General features: G+C 43.2%; 1 protein-coding gene across 3 annotated transcripts in view; it reads left to right on the top strand.

Annotated features, from left to right (window-relative positions):
• The window catches only part of LOC142099296 (coagulation factor XIII B chain-like), a 341,745-nt gene that overhangs the window by 286,950 nt on the left and 36,565 nt on the right, over window positions 1–18,230 (top strand). For all 3 annotated transcript variants that reach the window (XM_075182612.1, XM_075182611.1, XM_075182613.1), the window contains 2 exons: window positions 9,847–10,017; window positions 10,108–10,305. In XM_075182612.1, the coding sequence (XP_075038713.1) occupies window positions 9,847–10,017; window positions 10,108–10,305 (369 nt within the window). The remainder of the gene's footprint in view (window positions 1–9,846; window positions 10,018–10,107; window positions 10,306–18,230) is intronic.

Genomic DNA, 18,230 nt, shown 5'->3' with positions numbered 1-18,230 from the left:
TATCAAAATCTGGAAATCGGATCACTACATGTTGGCGACTGTGCTTGATTCTAGTTTTAAGAGCTATGTCTTCTCTTTGTTTCCAAGTGACCCAGATCTCAAGAGATGTAAAGAGCTCCTGGTGAGCAAGTTGACAGCTCAAGTGGTACATGACACAACAACGTTTCCTCCTTCAGTTTCACAGGCAACTTCTGCTAGAAAAAAATGTAGCTTTCCCTATAGACCCAGTGGTGATGCAGATGAGTGGGCACAACAGTTTTACATCTGGTTTAAAAGAATTGATTAAAAATTGTGAAAGCTCTGCTGTAAAATGAACTTCAAATTCCACGAGGACTGAGTTTACTGGCAATACATCAAAGTACAGAAACTTTCCTAATGGTGGAATCCAGCGGGGATGAATTAATATTATATGAGGGTGAGGATTAGATTGAGGATAATGACAGTGTAGGTTGCAGGTGCTGGGATCTAGCTGAGAGAAGGGAGCTAGCTGGTGCCGTACTGCGTGTTGTTATTTTGGGTAGAATGGCATTTTGGCATTTTTATGTTTTTCTGCAAAAATCTTTCCCTTTATTTGAGAGGTATTTTTTCTTTACCAAAGTAAAAGCTTGATTTTTGTATTTCAGTTTCCTGACTTAAACCCGCTATGCCCTTGAGTGTGGGCTTTAGTAGATGATGTTTACATCTGTAAGTAGATGATGATGACTAGAAATGGTATCCTCTTCCTCGACAAGCAACTGGTTGAATTCCTTCCCACCATCCTCTGACACCCTCTCTTCATTTGACCCCACAAATGAAGAGGAAATTTCTACTCTCTTCTTATCCTCCTACTCTACCTCCTGTCCTCTTAATCCTATTCCCTCACAAATTGGTAGATACCTGTCTCCTGTGCTCATCTCACCTCTAACTAAAATCTGTAATCTCTCGCTCTCTACTGGCATCTTTCCATCACTTTACAAGCATGCAGTGATTACTCCTATTCTAAAAAAAACAAGATTCTGACCCAAACTCTCTCTCAAATTACCGTCCCATCTCTCAGCTGCAGTGCCCCTCCAAGCTTCTAGAGAGATTTGCCTACACTCGCCTCACACGCTTCCTTTCCACAAACAGCCTGTTGGATCCACTTCAGTCTGGCTTTCGTTCTCAACACTCCACAGAGACTGCGTTGACAAAGGTTGTTAATGATCTGATCACTGCTAAAACTAAATGCCATTACTCTCTCCTAATTCTCCTGGATCTCTCGGCTGCATTTGACACCGTTACCACTCTCTTCTCATACAAACACTGCAATCCCTAGGGCTTCAAGACACTGTTCTATCCTGGTGCTCACCCTACCTTTCTAATCGCTCTTTCACTGTTAATTTCTCTGGGGCAACCTCTTCTCTGCTTCCTTTATCAGTTGGAGTACCGCAAGGTTCAGTGCTAGGTCCTCTGCTGTTCTCTATCTATACCACTTCTCTTGGAAATCTAATAAGTTCCTTTGGATTTCAGTATCATCTCTATGCGGATGATACCCAAATTTATCTATCCTCTCCTGATCTCTCGACATCTGTGTTGTCCCGTGTAACTGACTGTCTTTCTGCCATTTAGTCTTGGATGTCCTCTCGCCAACTCAAACTTAATCTTTCTAAAACAGAGCTAATAATATTCCCACCCACCAACAAGAGCATACCTGACATTTCTATCTCTGTTGATAACATGACCATAAATCCCACCCCACAAGCTCGCTGCCTAGGTGTAATCTTGACTCACACCTATCCTTTGTTCCCCACATTGACTCTATATCTAAATCATGTTACGTACATCTAAAAAACATTTCCAGAATTCGCACATATCTCACACAAGACACTGGAAAAACCTCAATTCATGCACTTATCATCTCCCGCATTGACTATTGCAATTCCCTCCTTACTGGCCTTCCCAAAAACAGACTCAAACCCCTACAATCTATTTTGCATGCTGCGGCAAGATTGATTTTCCTTGCAAATTGTTATTCCTCTGTTGAATCACTCTGTATGTCTCTACACTGGTTGCCTGTTTTCTACCGAATCTAATATAAAATACTCTTACTAACCTACAAAGCCATCAACAAAGCTGCAACAACATACATCTCCTCTCTTGTCACAAAATATCTCCCAACTCTGCATCTCCGTTCTGCACAAGATCTGCGTCTCTCATCCACACTCATTACATCCTCCCATTCCCGATTACAGGACTTCTTCCGGGCTGCACCCACTCTATGGAATTCTCTCCCTTGCACATTAAGACTCTCCTCTAGTCTACAAGCTTTCAAGCGTTCTCTGAAAACCCACCTCTTCAGATAAGCTTATGATATTCCTCAACCACCCTCTTAACCTGAGTACATTACCCTATTGCCACCTGTTATACAACTACCCCTTGATCACCATTGTTGTGTGACAGGATCATTTAGCTTATAAGTCACTTTTACCTTTACAGTCTGGCTGGGCCGACTGCAATTGTAGACTTAACCTCATGTGTCAAACTCCCATTGTCCAAAAGATTGTGAGCTTGCGAGCAGGGCCTTCTCACCTCTTTGTCTGTTTTACCCAGTTTGTTTATTAGTTTACTATGTTTGTCCCCAATTGTAAAGCACTACGGAATATGCTGGTGCTATATAAATAAATGATGATGATGATGATGATGATGTAGAAGGACTAGAATCATCATTTTTGGTGCCAGCAGGTGGTTGGTGTGCCTGCTCTTCTGTTGACTGATCATGTTCCATATCCATGGCACATTGCAATAACACTGGAGACTGGAGAGTGCCAATAACACTGCAATCACTGTTTCTGTGTGAGCACTGATCAATGGCACTGGAGTCTGGAGAGTGACAAGAACACTGCTACCTCTGTTTCTGTGAGTGCATTGATCAATCACACTGGACACTGGAGAGTGACAAGAATACTGCTTCCACTGTTTCTGTGTGAGCAATGGCACTGAACTGGTGAGTAAGATGACAGCTCAAGTGTTACGTGACAGGATGGCGTCTCCTCCTTCAATTTTTCACTCAACTGCTGCTAGGAAAAAACTTAGCTTTCCTAAGAGACCCAGCGAGGATGCAGATGACTCAGCACAACATTTTGACATCTGGTCTGGTCTAAAAGAATTGACCAAAAACCGTGACACCTCTGCTGTAAGTCCACCTGATCCTACTAACAAAGGATGGTTGAGGATTATTTTAACGACAACATAGAAGCAGACAGTCCCTTTACATACTGGGAGGAAAATAAGGGAATTTGGAGACCCATGTACCAACTTGCTTTGCACTACCTATGCTGCCCACCCTCCAGTGTGTACTCTGAGTTTTCAGCACAGCCGGGAACCTTGTCAGTGATCGGTGTAGGAGGCTACTTCCTAAAAATGTGGAAAACAGGATGTTCATAAATATTTCCACAAGGAAGGCCTTCCCAGCCAATTACATCAAAGTACAAAGTCTACTGTAGTGAAGGATTCCAGTGGTGATGAATTAATATTGTGTGAGGATGATGTACACACTAATAAGGGTGAGGATGAGGCTGAGGATGATGACAACAACATCTTGCCACAGTAGAGTTCCATAACAGCACTGTTAACTTAGGTGCCTTAAGCCCATTGTTAACTTGTCTTGTGGGGGCCCAAACAAACCAAGCACTTCAGCGACAAAAGAGGCATGCCTTGTTGCTGAAGTGCTTGGTTTGTTATAGTGTGCATGTCCTTTTTAAGATCCAACATAAGGATGGGTGGGAGGTCCCAAGGACAATTCCTTATTGCACCACTTTTCCATTCAGCTACTGCTGTGTGCCAATGTTAAGGGTGGTTGGGAGAGCCCAATTCCATTTTGCACCACTTTTATTTTTTTCCTGCCTCTTCTGTGTGGCAATGTTCCTGTTAAGAACCCCTCCAGCCAGTACATCAAAACCCGGAGTCTGCTCTGAAAGTCTGGTCTAGGACTAGGAGCCCCTAGTGGTGGGGAGAGACTTGGCACCAGACAAAAAGAGGGTCGTGAGATGTGCACTGACTGGGGAGAACCCAGCAATAGGGTGTAGAAGCAAACAGCAGAGTGAAATCCAGGCAAGGGTCGAGGGCCAGCAGCAGACAACGAATCCAGGACAAGCCAAGGTCAGAGGTCACAGGCAATACTACAGAGCCCAGAAACAAGCCAGGGGTCATACACGGGAGATCAGGTCAAGCAAACAATCAAGGAGCAGAGAACAGGAACAGGGAGCCTAGCTACACTGGGAGCTATAACTGGCAGTGAGGCTCTGTCCTCACTGCCTTAAGTAGTGAGAGGAACCAATAGGAGCAGAGTGCAGCGATACTCCTCCCAATTACAACAAACAGTGTAGATAAGGCCATGACTAATAAATCTATGCCCAATAATTGCAAATCAGATAAGAGCACAAGTGAAATGCTGCAAGTGCACTTGAAACATAAAAATGTTTAATTTCTTCTGCGCGCATGCGCCCGGCTGTAGGACACCTGGCTGGGCACTGCGGCAGAAGAGGCAGAGCGTCCCGGTTGTTGCCCAGGCAACCAGGACGCGCATGGCGGAATTGATTTTAAGAAGACGGCTGGGGCGTCTGGGAGAACCAAACGTGAACCGCGGCGGCCCGTCGGGGAGCCGCGGCTCGTAACAGTTCCTGCATGTGCTGTATACTGTTGTGTGCTTTGCAAAACTCAAAGACATCCATTGATGATGCAGATGACTCAGCACAACATTTTGACGTCTGGTCTACTGTAAAAGAATTGATCAAAATTTTTGACACCTCTGCCGTAACTCCACTTGATCCTATTATCAACTTTCAATATCCAAAGAACTCTGGAGGATTTTGATTAATTTATTTGAACAGTATAAAGACAACAGTTTTATTAACAAAGAACAATGTTGATTGCAGAAGTCATGTAAGCATAGATGTCTAAATATTCATCTTTATGTATTTCTCTAACCTTGCACTTTGCTGGTATTGCACAAAGTGTCTGTAATCTGCACTTTACGTCAAAGGTACCTAGCTATATTTTAATTTTTTGGCAATTGGGACCGATTCGAAGCTCAGTGATGACCTTGCTTTTTGCTGTGAATTTCAATGTCTCTTTTTAGTGCATTGTCTGGAACAAGATCCGATATACTCATGTCAGAGTGATCACAGACAATTTTTGGACACCTGGCAGATTTACCCTTCTGAAGTTTGTCTTCAATCATCCTTTCAATTGCTTCTCTCTCGTACGTGGGATCACATACTTTGTTTTTCACTGGGTTCATCATATCCAACTGTGTTATAGGAGAGCTCTGGGTGAAGTCAATCTCCTTGGGGTAAATGTATCAATCTGCGGGTTCTTCAACACCCGCATGTTCAGCCTCTTCCGCGATTAAATTTCAAGCGGCGCTGCATTGTAAAGGGTTAACTTCCCTTTACAATGCAGCGCCGCTTGAAATTTTAACGCGGAAGAGGCTGAACACGCAGGTGTTGAAGAACCCGCAGATTTATACATTTACCCCCTTGTCTTCATTTTCCAAAGATTTGTCAGCATGAGCTGGGGCCACACCCATTTGATTTCTCAGGTATCTTAGCTCTTCTTTAAACTGTTCTTTGAACTAGACATATTTAGCATCCAGCCAGCTCGTTGCAGTCTTTGTCCGAAAGTGTATGAAAATAATATTGTGACCTGTGAGGTGGTCAAAATTGACTGGAAATAACTGGAAATTAGTGTTATTGAGATTAAAACCGCCAGAGTTTTGGTTAAAACTACCATCAAAACTGCCATCCAAAAGACAGGACAGAATGGCTGTTTGAGCTAATTTGCCATCCAGAACATAAGTGGAATCACCATTGACATTTTAATAAAGTGTATACATTTTAATGCTAATAGCATTTGAACTACATGCAAACACTAAGGATTAGATTTACTAAAGGGTGATTTGGCTTGTTAAAGCCCAAACCGCCTTTAAAACAGCCAGAATTAACATTTTACAAAACCACCACTTTACAAAACGCCATCCTCATTTTAACAATGATGAACATACAATCCGCCAGATTTAGTAAGCTCGAGTTTGCAAAACCACAGCAGAAATCGCCATCCTAACCAGCAAAATAAAAAAGGTGGTTGTGAGTTGTGAGATCGCTTAAACTGTATGCTACTTTGCCATTTAGAACATAAGAGGAAGCACCATTGAGATTTAATTATTGGGGCAATCATTATTTATTGTTTAAGGGGAAAAATTATTTTAAAATTAACTTAAAATTAACAGATGGATCATAAATTATAAGAAGTCCAGCTTAATCCCTCCCAGCACATGGTATTTCTGGGACTTCTTTTCGACACCAAGCTTCAGAGAACATTTCTTCTACAGAAAAAGGTGTTATCCATTCAGAGACTGGTAAGACTGGTTTTGAGCTACAGGAAACCATCTGTTCTCGTGTGAGTGAGATTAGTAAGAAAGATGGTTTCCTCTTTCGAAGCTGTGCAGTTTGCTTGTTTCCATTCCAGGATTTTTCAGAATGTGCTGAGGAAGAGGACCAGATCCAACTTACATTTAGCCAACCAGCTTATCAGACTGTAACCGCAGTCTCATCTGTCGCACTTGTGGTGGCTTTGGGGAGATCATCTAAGCAGGGGACATCCATTATGCATCTGGAACTGGACCATGGTAACAGCAAATGTCAGCCATAAGGGTTGGATCGCTGTGACATTTGTTCTGTGGGCGGCTGCAGAGTCTCTTGTCCAGGAAAGACTCAGAGCTCCCAATAAATGCGTTAGAGCTCAGGGCTATAAGGAATACCTTAGTTCATACTCAGCCTCTGCTGATAGGCAGACTAGTTGGTATTCAGTCAGACAATGCCATGGCTGTGGCATTTATAAATCATCAGGGAGCACACAAAGCCCCCCAGAAATGAGGGAGTCAGCCAGGATTCTGACTTGGGTGGAACGTCATGTTCCGGTAATTTCAGCAGTCTACATCCCAGGATTGAAAATTGGGAGGCGTATTTCTAAGCAGAAATACATTCTTCATCATCATCATCATCACCATTTATAATATAGAGCCACTAATTCCACAGCACTGTACAGAGAACTCACTCACATCAGTCCCTGCCCCATTGGGGCTTACAGTCTAAATTCCCTAACACACACACACAGACAGACTAGGGTCAATTTGATAGCAGCCAATTAACCTACTAGTATGTTTTTGGAGTGTGGGAGGAAACCGGAGCACCCTGATTAAACCCACGCAAACACGGGGAGAACATACAAACTCCTCACAGATAAGGCCATGGTCGGGAATTGAACTCATGACCCCAGTGCTGTAAGGCAGAAATGCTAACCACTACGCCACCGTGCTGCCCAAAGGAGACTTCCCAGGAGACTGGTCTCTCCATCCAGTGGTCTTCTAACACATTGTAGAATGATAGGGATGACCAGAGGTTGATGTGATGGTGTTATACTTGAATGCAAAAATCACAGCTAAGGAGCCCGGAATATGGTGAAACACACAATGTTTATTGCAGGAAGGTACAACCGGATTGTGTAGGAATGAGGATTGCAGGGAGATGCAGAAAGCAAATACCAGGAACACAACTGATGCAGGTAAGCAGGTATTATGAAGAAATTCCAGGGAACGGGTGAACCAGGAGCACAGCAGGGAACAACAGGGAACAGTACAGCAACATGGAACATGGACAGCAACAGCAACAACAATGACCAGCACGGGAAAGAGAAATAGGCAGGTATAAATAGGGAACACCCAGGTGCAGGAGATAATTGGTGCAGCAAGGTTAACTCCTAAAAGACAGAGAAGCAAAGCACAATAGCAGCACCTCTGGTGGATCAGAAGTACTGCTGATAATACATTCAGAGAAACAACACTAAAGTCCAATCCAATCCTAGAGGCAGGAGCTGCCGAGATGAAGCAGTATCTTGACACGATGGTGCATAGAAAGAGAGGCAGACCCGGACAGATGTCCTCACGCTTCAATCACAAAGTAGAGAGGTTTTGCTCAAGGACCTGGGACCTTCAGGCAATCCTGGTGGATGCTCTCACAGTGTCTTGAGATTTCCATCTAATATATGTCTTCTTCCAATAGCCATGTTGCCTTGGGATTTTGGGAAAGCCAGGAAAGAAAGAGCTCAGGTGATCTTGATGGCTCCAGATTGGTCAAAATGAATTTGGAATGGGGACATCCTAAGAATGGTAGCTGAACTAGGGTGGTAACTTCCAAAAAGAGAAGTCACCACCCTGACTGGTTGGTATGATGGCAGGGAGACCCCCTGGTGGGGGTTCCGCTGCTATAGTGCCATCAGTCTTGGCTGGCTAAGCCTAGGGTTGGTCAAAGGAGAATCCTGGGGGACCGCATGCTGTTTGTCCCCCCGATTTTCATCCGACCAGCACTAGGCTGACTGCACTAGGGCTAATATGACTGAGGAGGGATGGGAATTTTTTATTTTTTATTTATTTCACTGTTTACTGCCGCCAGACCCGCTGACATTGCTGCTTTACTGCATTGTGACTGTCTGAAATCACAATGTCAGCATTTTATCTGTGACACGAACATTTACTTATCGGTATTTAGCCTGTATGTATTTTCATGTCGGTATTATTTCCATCAGTAGTTCTACCGTCAGAAATTTATCTATCCATCTATCTGTCTGTTTATCTATCTATTTTTTCTTAAGACAATGGTAATTTACACTTACATGTGGTCTTATGGCAGGTATTCAGATATACCTATCCATTTCATACATAACTTTGGCTACTACAAGTACATTATGTACTTGCATTCTGCACTGATAGGTTCTGAAGAAGTGTGATGATTTTTAACTAGGACTTGCTTGAGGTGAAATAGTATAAACTGGACCAATGGTCAAGTCATATACAAAGGGATGACACCAGACCCACATGTCTAAAATCTGGATACTTATAATTAGAGATGCTCAGGCTCAGTTCCCTGAGAACCAAACACACCCGAACTTAGCAGATCCGAGTACCGAGCCTACTCGGCTCTGTACTTTCACGAGCCCCTGGAATTGAAAACAAGGCAAAACGTCATTGCTATGTCGTCGGATCTCGGATCTTGTGAGCTTTGGATTCTATAAGCACCGACCTCCATGGCGATCCAGCGCCATTTCACAAAGGGACACAGAAGGGGTAGCACAGTTCTTGGCAGTCTCTAGTGCAGTTGGGCAGCGTCATAGGTAGAAAAGAAAGAGGAGGGGTAGCAGTGTTCTTCAAAGTCTCCAGTGACATTCAGGAGAGCTCCATTGTTGCATTGCTAATTGTCATTGCTGAAATAGAAATAATAGGTCTGGCAGGCTTGGTCTTCTAAATCTGCAGTCTTTGTTTGAAAGTGTAATGAAATAATATTGTGACCTGTGAGGTGGTCAAAATTGACTGCAAATGACTTGAAATTAGTGTTATTGAGGTTAATAATAATGTAGGGTAAAAAAAAGCAAAAATATGTGATTTTAGCAAAAAAAAAAAAGGGATTTTAGAGACAATCGGGATCTAAAACCAAAACATGCAAGGGCGGTTTTGAAGTTAAATCCAGATCCAAAACCAGAAAACGGGAGCCAGTGAACATCTCTACTTATAATATAGTTTCAGGTTTTTAATCAGATAAATCTGTGAAATATTTGGTTTCTAATCAGGAGAGGATTCCATAGAAAAATAATGTAGCTGACTGTTGTAAAGATGTTAAGTTGGTTTTAAAGTGGTTGGCAACTGACATTATTCACAAGCATAATACATAGGTCTGGTATATATTCATGTTTCAAGGACAGTCACATATAATATATTTGTTTGTTGCTACAGATCCTTAATGTTTTTCTAAAATTAATCTTCTTTCCTTTGTTTTCTAGAAAGTTGCAGTGATCCTATCATCCAACATGGAAACCTTAAAACTGAACAGCAAGGCAACTATGACTCTGGTTCCTCTGTGGAATTTCAGTGCAACGAGAACTATGTACTGAGTGGGAATATAAATGTCAAATGTGACAATGGTCAGTGGATTGATCCACCGCAGTGTCTCCGTAAGTGCAGCAATAAGCTATCTGAATATATACAACATTTAACATGTAGCTCTGAAAATAAAGAGATATCTTTTTTTTTGTTTCTTTCAGGGCCATGTCAGATTTCCATAGAAGATGTCAACAAAAATAATATTCAGCTGCCATCATCTGATGCCCTTCGTATAATTTATGAACATGGCACAGGGGTAGATTTTACCTGCAAGCCAAAATTTAAACATCCAAATCTAGCATATTTAAAGAGTGTATGTTATGATGGAAACATGAAATATCACAGGTGTTTTGCTGGAAGTAAGCATAATTTATTTTTTTCCTAAAGTGATAAGGGAACATAAAAGTACTACTGTCCCCTTTTGAAAGTTAAATTTTACTTAAATTAAACATTTATATTCCTTGATATCTAACAGTGTTTTTCAGGTTAAGTAAAATACAATATAGCATTTGCACCAGGTAGTAGAACCTACGTAGTGAATAATGGGTTGTACTGGCTAATCTGGAGCACAGTCATATAAATACCATGATATGCACCTGCAGCATCCCCACAGCAGACCTCTGTCACGGTCACTAGGAGTCTCAACCCAGAATTTACCAAAAGTTGACTTCTACTCACCAGAGTCGCGGAGTCTAACACAGCGGCTGGTCTTCTCCAGGAACTCCCGCAACGAAGTATGGGTTTTAGCGGCGTTCACTGTGCAGGTCGCGGCCCTCTGGAGAGAATGGTAAACTGACGGATTACAACTATACACGATAGGATCAGGAGCCTCCCTAAGCTGGGTAGAAGGAGGAACACTAAAAGAATAGGAAAGTCTCTGGAGAGTAGGAGCTGTACGGTAACAGCGGGTACTGAATGTAATGACAAGTAGTAGATGGAGATGGGTAGTTCAAGGGCAAATAGTATACGGATGAACTGTGACGGATAGATACACCACTAGCGTGGAGTAAAGACTTGTCCAGGCTACAGATGCAATACAAGGTTGTAGAGTAGTCTGCGGCTGACCGGTTTTACCACTGGCGTGGAGTAGAGACTTGTCCAGATTGCAGGTATGATACAAGGTAGCATGGTGCGGTCTGCGGCTGACAGGTATTACCACTGGCGTGGAGTAGACACTTGTCCAGGTAGTAGGTACGATACAAGGTAGCGTGAAGCGGTCTGCGGCTGACAGGTATTACCACTGGCATGGAGTAGAGATTTGTCCAGGTAGCAGGTACGATACAAGGTAGCGTGGAGCGGTCTGCGGCTGACAGGTATTACCACTGGCGTGGAGTAGAGACTTGTCCAGGTAGCAGGTACGATGCAAGGTAGAGTGAAGAGGTCTGCTGCTGACAGATATTACCACTGGCGTCGAGTAGAGACTTGTCCAGGTTGCAGGTACGGTACAAGGTAGTGTGAAGCGGTCTGCGGCTGACAGGTATTACCACTGGCGCACAGGAGGTATTCCACGGCAGGCAGGTAACACAATCCAGGAGCACTGGACTCCTTGGTTACCTCAGAGGAATGAATTCCAAGAACAGGCAAAGGTAGTAAGGCAGAGGGTGTCTTAAATAGTGAGAGGCAATTAATCATCCAATGAGGAGAGGGAGAAAGTTTTACCAGTCCTCAGGTCTGTACATGCGCAGGCACATAGCTAAAATGGTGGACAGCCGCGGCGCAACATGGGCGCCGGCAGGGCAGAGAGAGACCCAGATCTTGAGCCAGAGGAACCAGTGATCCGGTGAGTGACAACCTCTGAATTGGCTATAAAATGTCTACAATGCTTGAACCACTAGGCAGCTGCTGACTAAACAGAGCAGATAGAGTATTAGAATTAAGGACTGGAAATTTTAGCTTAGTCAGTAGTAACCTGATAAATAACAAGTAATCAGTCAGTTAAAAGGTCAGGGTTATTTTCACACAAAGAAACTCTTTTGCTCCTGCAAAGAACTAGTGAATGTCAAAACTTTAAGGGAAACCATGGCATCAGGATGGATGTGTCTGGTCATGCAAACACACCACTGACATATGGTCAGACAGATTCCTATATAAAAAGCAAATCTAGATCCATTTCAGCACCTAAGGAGAAAAGCAAACAGATGGGTTCACACCCAGTGAGTGGAATCCCTGGGTCTCTGGAAACAGGCCCGAAAATCAGCACACAGGTTTCTAACAGTACACCATTACTCCAAATAGTACACCTATACTTTAAAGAATCACACACAACTTTGTGCCTAATTCAAGTCAGAACACAAAATTTGCATATTTTACTTGTTGAAAAACAGTATTCAAATTTTGTATATTTTAACCCACATTAAAATCCAAATGTTTATTCGGAAATGTTATAATGTGAATAGGGGTGGAAATACCAGTGCATACTTCTGCCATAAGCATAGGCACACATACAGGTGGATGTACTTTTTAAAGCAAGTGCACTATGGTTGCTACATGTATATTTACAATGAATTCACGTCAGAATAAAGATTTTCTCAGTTATAACTTTTATATAATCATAAAATCAATTAACTGGTAAGAATATAGCAAAACAATAATATGATTCGTATATTTGAGAAATTTGTATTTTAATTCAACTATTTGTTTTAAAATTACTCAATGGATAACAAACTTTAAATGCGAACATATGGTACTTGTCAGAAAATGATCTTAGATGTGCACAGTTTTTCTGTTCTAGCTACTGAGATCCATACATGATAACCGAAGACAAACTTTTCGTAAGTCTCGTAAATAGTGAATAAACGGTATCGCAAACATCCAATTATAATCAGAGAGGTAATGGTGTGTAGGTCATCACTACCATCCTTCATTTGTAACTGCTCTGTAGCAGGTGAAAAAGATACGTCTTAAAATATGCATACTTATCCTAAAGACAGGATTTGAATAAGCCGCATTTGTATATGGCCTACATTAGTCTGCCCCTTCCCTCCCTCATTCTGCCTCTCAAGTTGTAACGGGTTGTGTTAGAATGTGCGGATATGAATTCCGTGCAATTTTGTAGGTTTGTTTTCTGTACATGCGCAGTGCAATTTCACACAAGATATGCTACACAAATGGGTATACATCCAGACTTGAATGAGGACCTTTGTTTTTTAATGTGGCTAGCAATTCATTGTAATTCATTGAATACACTCAGTTAATGATACCACACTCAAGCTTTATTAACGATTATTTCATCCACTAGACACAGAGGTTTTGATGGCTAGTAAGAGAATATTTCCTTCAGAGTCACTTTTTATATGGTAACATTTGTAAGCACTCTCTCTTTCTCTCTCTCGCTCTCTTTTTCGCTCGCTCTTTCTTTCTCACGCTCTCTTTTCTCTCCTTTTCCTTCCTGGAGTCACCATTACCACCAACACTTTTACAAGAATTATTTATTATTCTTATTGTGCAAAAAGTTTATTTAAAAAAATAAAATTCTGGACAGAAGGACATGACCCTCATAAGCCTTTTCACTAGCATAGCATGAGTTTAACTTCCCATTTGGCTTTTATTTCATGGGAGCCTTTTTCCTTATGAAAATAGAGGTAATTTTATTCTGACCAGTGAGGTCATTACCTATGTGCATTTTGTATGTTTTCCCTGTTGAGTCTACTAAAAAAAAAAAAAAAAGCCTCTCCCAAGCTGTAAACAGATCTAGATAAAAAAGGAAAAAAAAGTTGCTTCCTTGTGAGGTACTGTAAGAACAATGGGATAAATTTATAACCACGACACAACTCATGTGGTTTTTAGCTCCAAACAGCAAGACTTACTATCTTGTGCTTTGGAGGCTGAAATCTCAAACAGCTCTCACTGATACCTTGATAAACTTTTAAAACAGAACAAGAGAGATCTTCACCTACAGCAAACCAGTAAAGTGAGATGTTCTCACAGGTACACAGATGCCCTCAGGACTCGGGAGAGTTGAAACTTGCCCATGTATTAACCTGAGATTTAATGTAAAATCACCAGAGATGTGTTTTTGTGAAAATCGCTATTTCAAAAATCGATAGAGATTAAAATTAAAATCCCAACTGTTTGACCCTCTAGCTATACAAGTGTCACGGGCACTAGGAGTCTTTACCCAGGGATCACCAGGTGATAGGCTTACCAGAGCAGTATAGGTGGTAATATGGTACTCTGGTAGCAGGGTGATCACGGAACAGGAAATAGCAGATGATGAGATGCTCAGGAAAGTCTATGACTAGCAGCACTGGCAATATGGAGGTAGTAATACACGAGGAACTGTATGGACAAAGGACACGTGAAGGTAGTCAGTGGTCTGCGGTAGCAAGTTGTACCACTGCTATAGTGAGGAGGAATGTCCAACAGAAACGAGGAGGTGATGAGAGTCAGCGGTCTGCGGATAGCAAGTTGTACCGCTGTCTGAGTGAAGGAATGGAATCCAAGTGGAGGTATCCGGGGAGTCAGTGGTCTGCGTTAGCAAGTTGTACCACTGCTATGTGAGAGGATACTGGAACAGGTGAAACTGTAAACAGGAGTCAGTGGTCTGCCACTAGCAAGTGGTACTACTGAATATATATGTGAGGAGGTGCACGGGGAGAGGCTGCAACACAATATATACACGGGCACCTTGACTTTGATCCACAGTAATATGCACAATATAAATGTATAAATGACTGAACAACACTGCCAATATAGAAAGTCTCTTGAAGCAATCCGGCATGAGATAACACAGTCAATGATGGCAATAGACTCAGCGGATAGTACACTCCAGAGGAGAACCAACACAGTCCAGCAAGGTATGCAATACACAGCACAGTCAATGGGAAGTATGCATACCGTGGTTCAGGAGAAGGCAGTCAGACAGGAGTGCAGAGATACCTGAAGGGCAGGAGGCCCGCAGGATACAAGTCCCTGGATGGGTGAAGCAGGGGTCTAGCAGGTGCAGCGCACAGGTAGGTAGACCAGCAGGGAACACAGGAAGGCGTGGAGAGCGGATCAACAGTAGATGGATGAGTAGCGCTGAGAAGTAACAGCAGCGGGTCTCTGCGGGAACACGGAGGTAACCAATAGCAACCAGCAGGTGCAGTAACGATGGGACACCGGAGCAGAGTAGAACTGGAACAGATGATCACGGAGAGTAGCGGGTAGCAATAGTGGCAGCAGACTCAAGGAAACACGGTAGAGTTGACAAGGACTGAAGACTGAAGCGCACAGAGGCAGCGGATAGGAATCAGTTAAACAGTCACGATGAAACACAGATGGGTTGCAGGTTGAAGACTGTAGTGCACGGAGGCAGCGGATAGGAATCAGCTAACAGTCACGATGATGAAACACAGACGAGTTGCAGGTTGAAGACTGTAGTGCACGGAGGCAGCGGATAGGAATCAGCTAGCAGTCACGATGATGAAACACAGACGAGTTGCAGGTTGAAGACTGTAGTGCACAGAGGCAGCGGATAGGAATCAGCTAACAGTCACAATCATGAACAGGTGAGTGGATGTGGATGAAAGACTGTAGTGCACGGAGGCAGCGGATAGGCATCAGCTAACAGTCCCAATAATACATGGTAGAGTTGAAGTGGTTAGAAGACTGTAGTGCACGGAGGCAGCGGATAGGAATCAGCTCACAGTCACGATGATACAGTAGATGGTAGAAGTGGTATGGGAACCACAGTAGTAGAAGTGGTTTGGAAATCACAGGAATCAGCAGGGCTGAATAAACAAGGAAACACAGGAACACCTTCAGAGACTCATGGGGAATGAGACTCCAAGATCAGGCAACGTGGTGTTGACCACAGGTGCTTAATATAGGGAGGTTGCCTGATCGCCAATTAAGTTAAAGGAACATACACTGGAGGTATAGAAAGGGCTGCGCATGCGCAGTCCCTCAAGATGGAGGACGGCCACGGTTCCTAAATGTCCGGGAAGAAGCACTCACAGTCCGGTGAGTGACAGTACCCCCCCTTTTAAAGGTGGGCACAGAACGCCTGGAACCGGGCTTGTCCGGATTTTTGGAATAAAACTTCTTCAGAAGGGCAGGAGCATTAAGATCTTCAGCTTTGATCCATGAACGCTCTTCAGGACCAAAGCCCTTCCAATGAACGAGGAAACGGAGGACTCCTCGCGAAATTTTTGCATCCAATACCTCAGTAATCTCGAAATCCTCCTCCTGATGAACTTGAACTGGCTGCGGTGCTGAGGAAGGAGTCGAGAAACGGTTGATGATGAGAGGTTTGAGCAAGGACACATGGAAGGCATTGGAAATCCGAAGATTCTTAGGAAGAAGAAGTTTAACACATACTGGATTGATAACTTGAATGATCCTATATGGACCAATAAAACGAGGGGCGAATTTCATAGATGGAACCTTCAAACGAATATTTTTGGTAGATAACCAGACACGATCTCCAATTTTTAGTGGTGGAATAGCCCGCCTCTTCTTATCTGCGAAAGACTTATATTTGTTAGATGTCTTCTTTAAACAGGTTCTGACCTGAGACCAGATATTTTTGAAGGTCTGACAAGCAGTCTCCACAGCAGGAACTTGGGTGGGCGGGAGGGCAGGAAATTCCGGAAAAGACGGATGGTGACCGTAGACCACAAAGAATGGAGTTTTGGATGATGACTCATGGTACATGTTGTTATGGGCGAATTCAGCCCAAGGGAGCAATTCTACCCAGTTGTCTTGGTTGGCTGAAGAGAACATCCTAATAAAAGTCTCAAGATCTTGATTGACTCGTTCCGTCTGTCCGTTAGATTGCGGATGGTAAGACGATGAGAGTGCTAATCGTATGCCCAAGGTTTTACAAAGGGCCCGCCAGAATCTGGAAACGAATTGTACTCCTCTATCTGACACAATCTCAGACGGACATCCATGGATGCGGAAGATTTCTTTAATGAAATGTTCAGCCAGAGTAGACGAGGAAGGTAAACCGGACAGAGGGACGAAATGAGCCATCTTCGAAAATCTGTCTACCACTACCCAAATAGTATTGTGATTCTTACTTGGTGGCAAATCAGTAACGAAATCCATACTAATATGGGTCCAAGGCTTGGACGGAATGGGTAGTGGTCGCAGCAACCCTGCTGGAGTTCTGCGGGAGGATTTGAACTGAGAACATAAATCACAGGAAGCAATAAACTCTTTGACGTCTCTCCTCATTGAAGGCCACCAGTAACTACGAGAGAGAATCTCAAAGGTCTTATGTTCACCGGCGTGTCCAGAAAAACGAGAGGCATGGAACCACGAAAGGATTTTCCTCCTCAGAGTAGGAGGCACGAGGGTCTTCCCAAATGGTAGCATTTTGGTGGATGAAGCAGCCAGAGAAATACATTTGGGGTCTAGAATAGCATGGTTGGGAACCTCTTCTACATCAGAGGACGTCACAAAAGCTCGAGATAGAGCGTCAGCTTTCTTGTTCTTAGCAGCTGGTTTGAAGGTTATAATTAATTCAAAACGGGAAAAGAAAAGAGACCATCTTGCTTGACGAGGGTTCAAGCATTGAGCAGATTGCAAATATGACAAGTTCTTATGATCCGTGAAGATCGTCACCGGATGGCGAGCTCCTTCCAACAAGTATCTCCATTCCTCTAATGCAGCTTTGATGGCCAGCAACTCCTTGTCCCCGATAGTATAGTTTTTCTCTGCGGGCAGAAGACCCCGAGAGTAGAAGGCACAAGGATGTAATTTTTGTTGCTCCGAGCGTTGGGAGAGAATAGCTCCTAAGCCCACATTAGAGGCATCTACTTCTAGGAAGAAGGGGAGTGTCACATCAGGTTGTCGCAGAATGGGAGCAGACGAGAAGGACTCTTTGAGGATTTGAAAGGCTTGGAGAGCCTCAGATGACCATTGCTTAGTATTAGCCCCTTTCCGAGTTAAGGCCACAATGGGAGATGCAATGGATGAGAAGTCTTGAATGAAGCGTCTATAGTAATTGGCAAAACCTAAAAAACGCTGGATGGCACGAAGAGTAGTTGGCTGAGGCCAATGTAGTACAGCATTTACTTTGTCTGGATCCATCTTCAGGCCAACTCCGGAAACTATATACCCCAAGAATGGAATCTGGGGTAACTCGAATGAACATTTTTCCAATTTACAGAACAACGAGTTTTTCCGTAGTCTGGAGAGGACCTCTGCCACATGTTGGTGATGAGAAGGCAGGTCCTGTGAGAAGATCAATATGTCGTCCAGGTAGACAACGACACATACATATAATAAGTCCCGAAAGATCTCATTGATGAAACCCTGGAAAACCGCGGGGGCATTACACAGCCCGAAGGGCATT

Source organism: Mixophyes fleayi, chromosome 8, assembly GCF_038048845.1.
Source record: "Mixophyes fleayi isolate aMixFle1 chromosome 8, aMixFle1.hap1, whole genome shotgun sequence".
NCBI classification, from domain to species: Eukaryota; Metazoa; Chordata; class Amphibia; order Anura; family Limnodynastidae; genus Mixophyes; species Mixophyes fleayi.
This window is presented reverse-complemented; position numbering and strand designations above follow the sequence as displayed.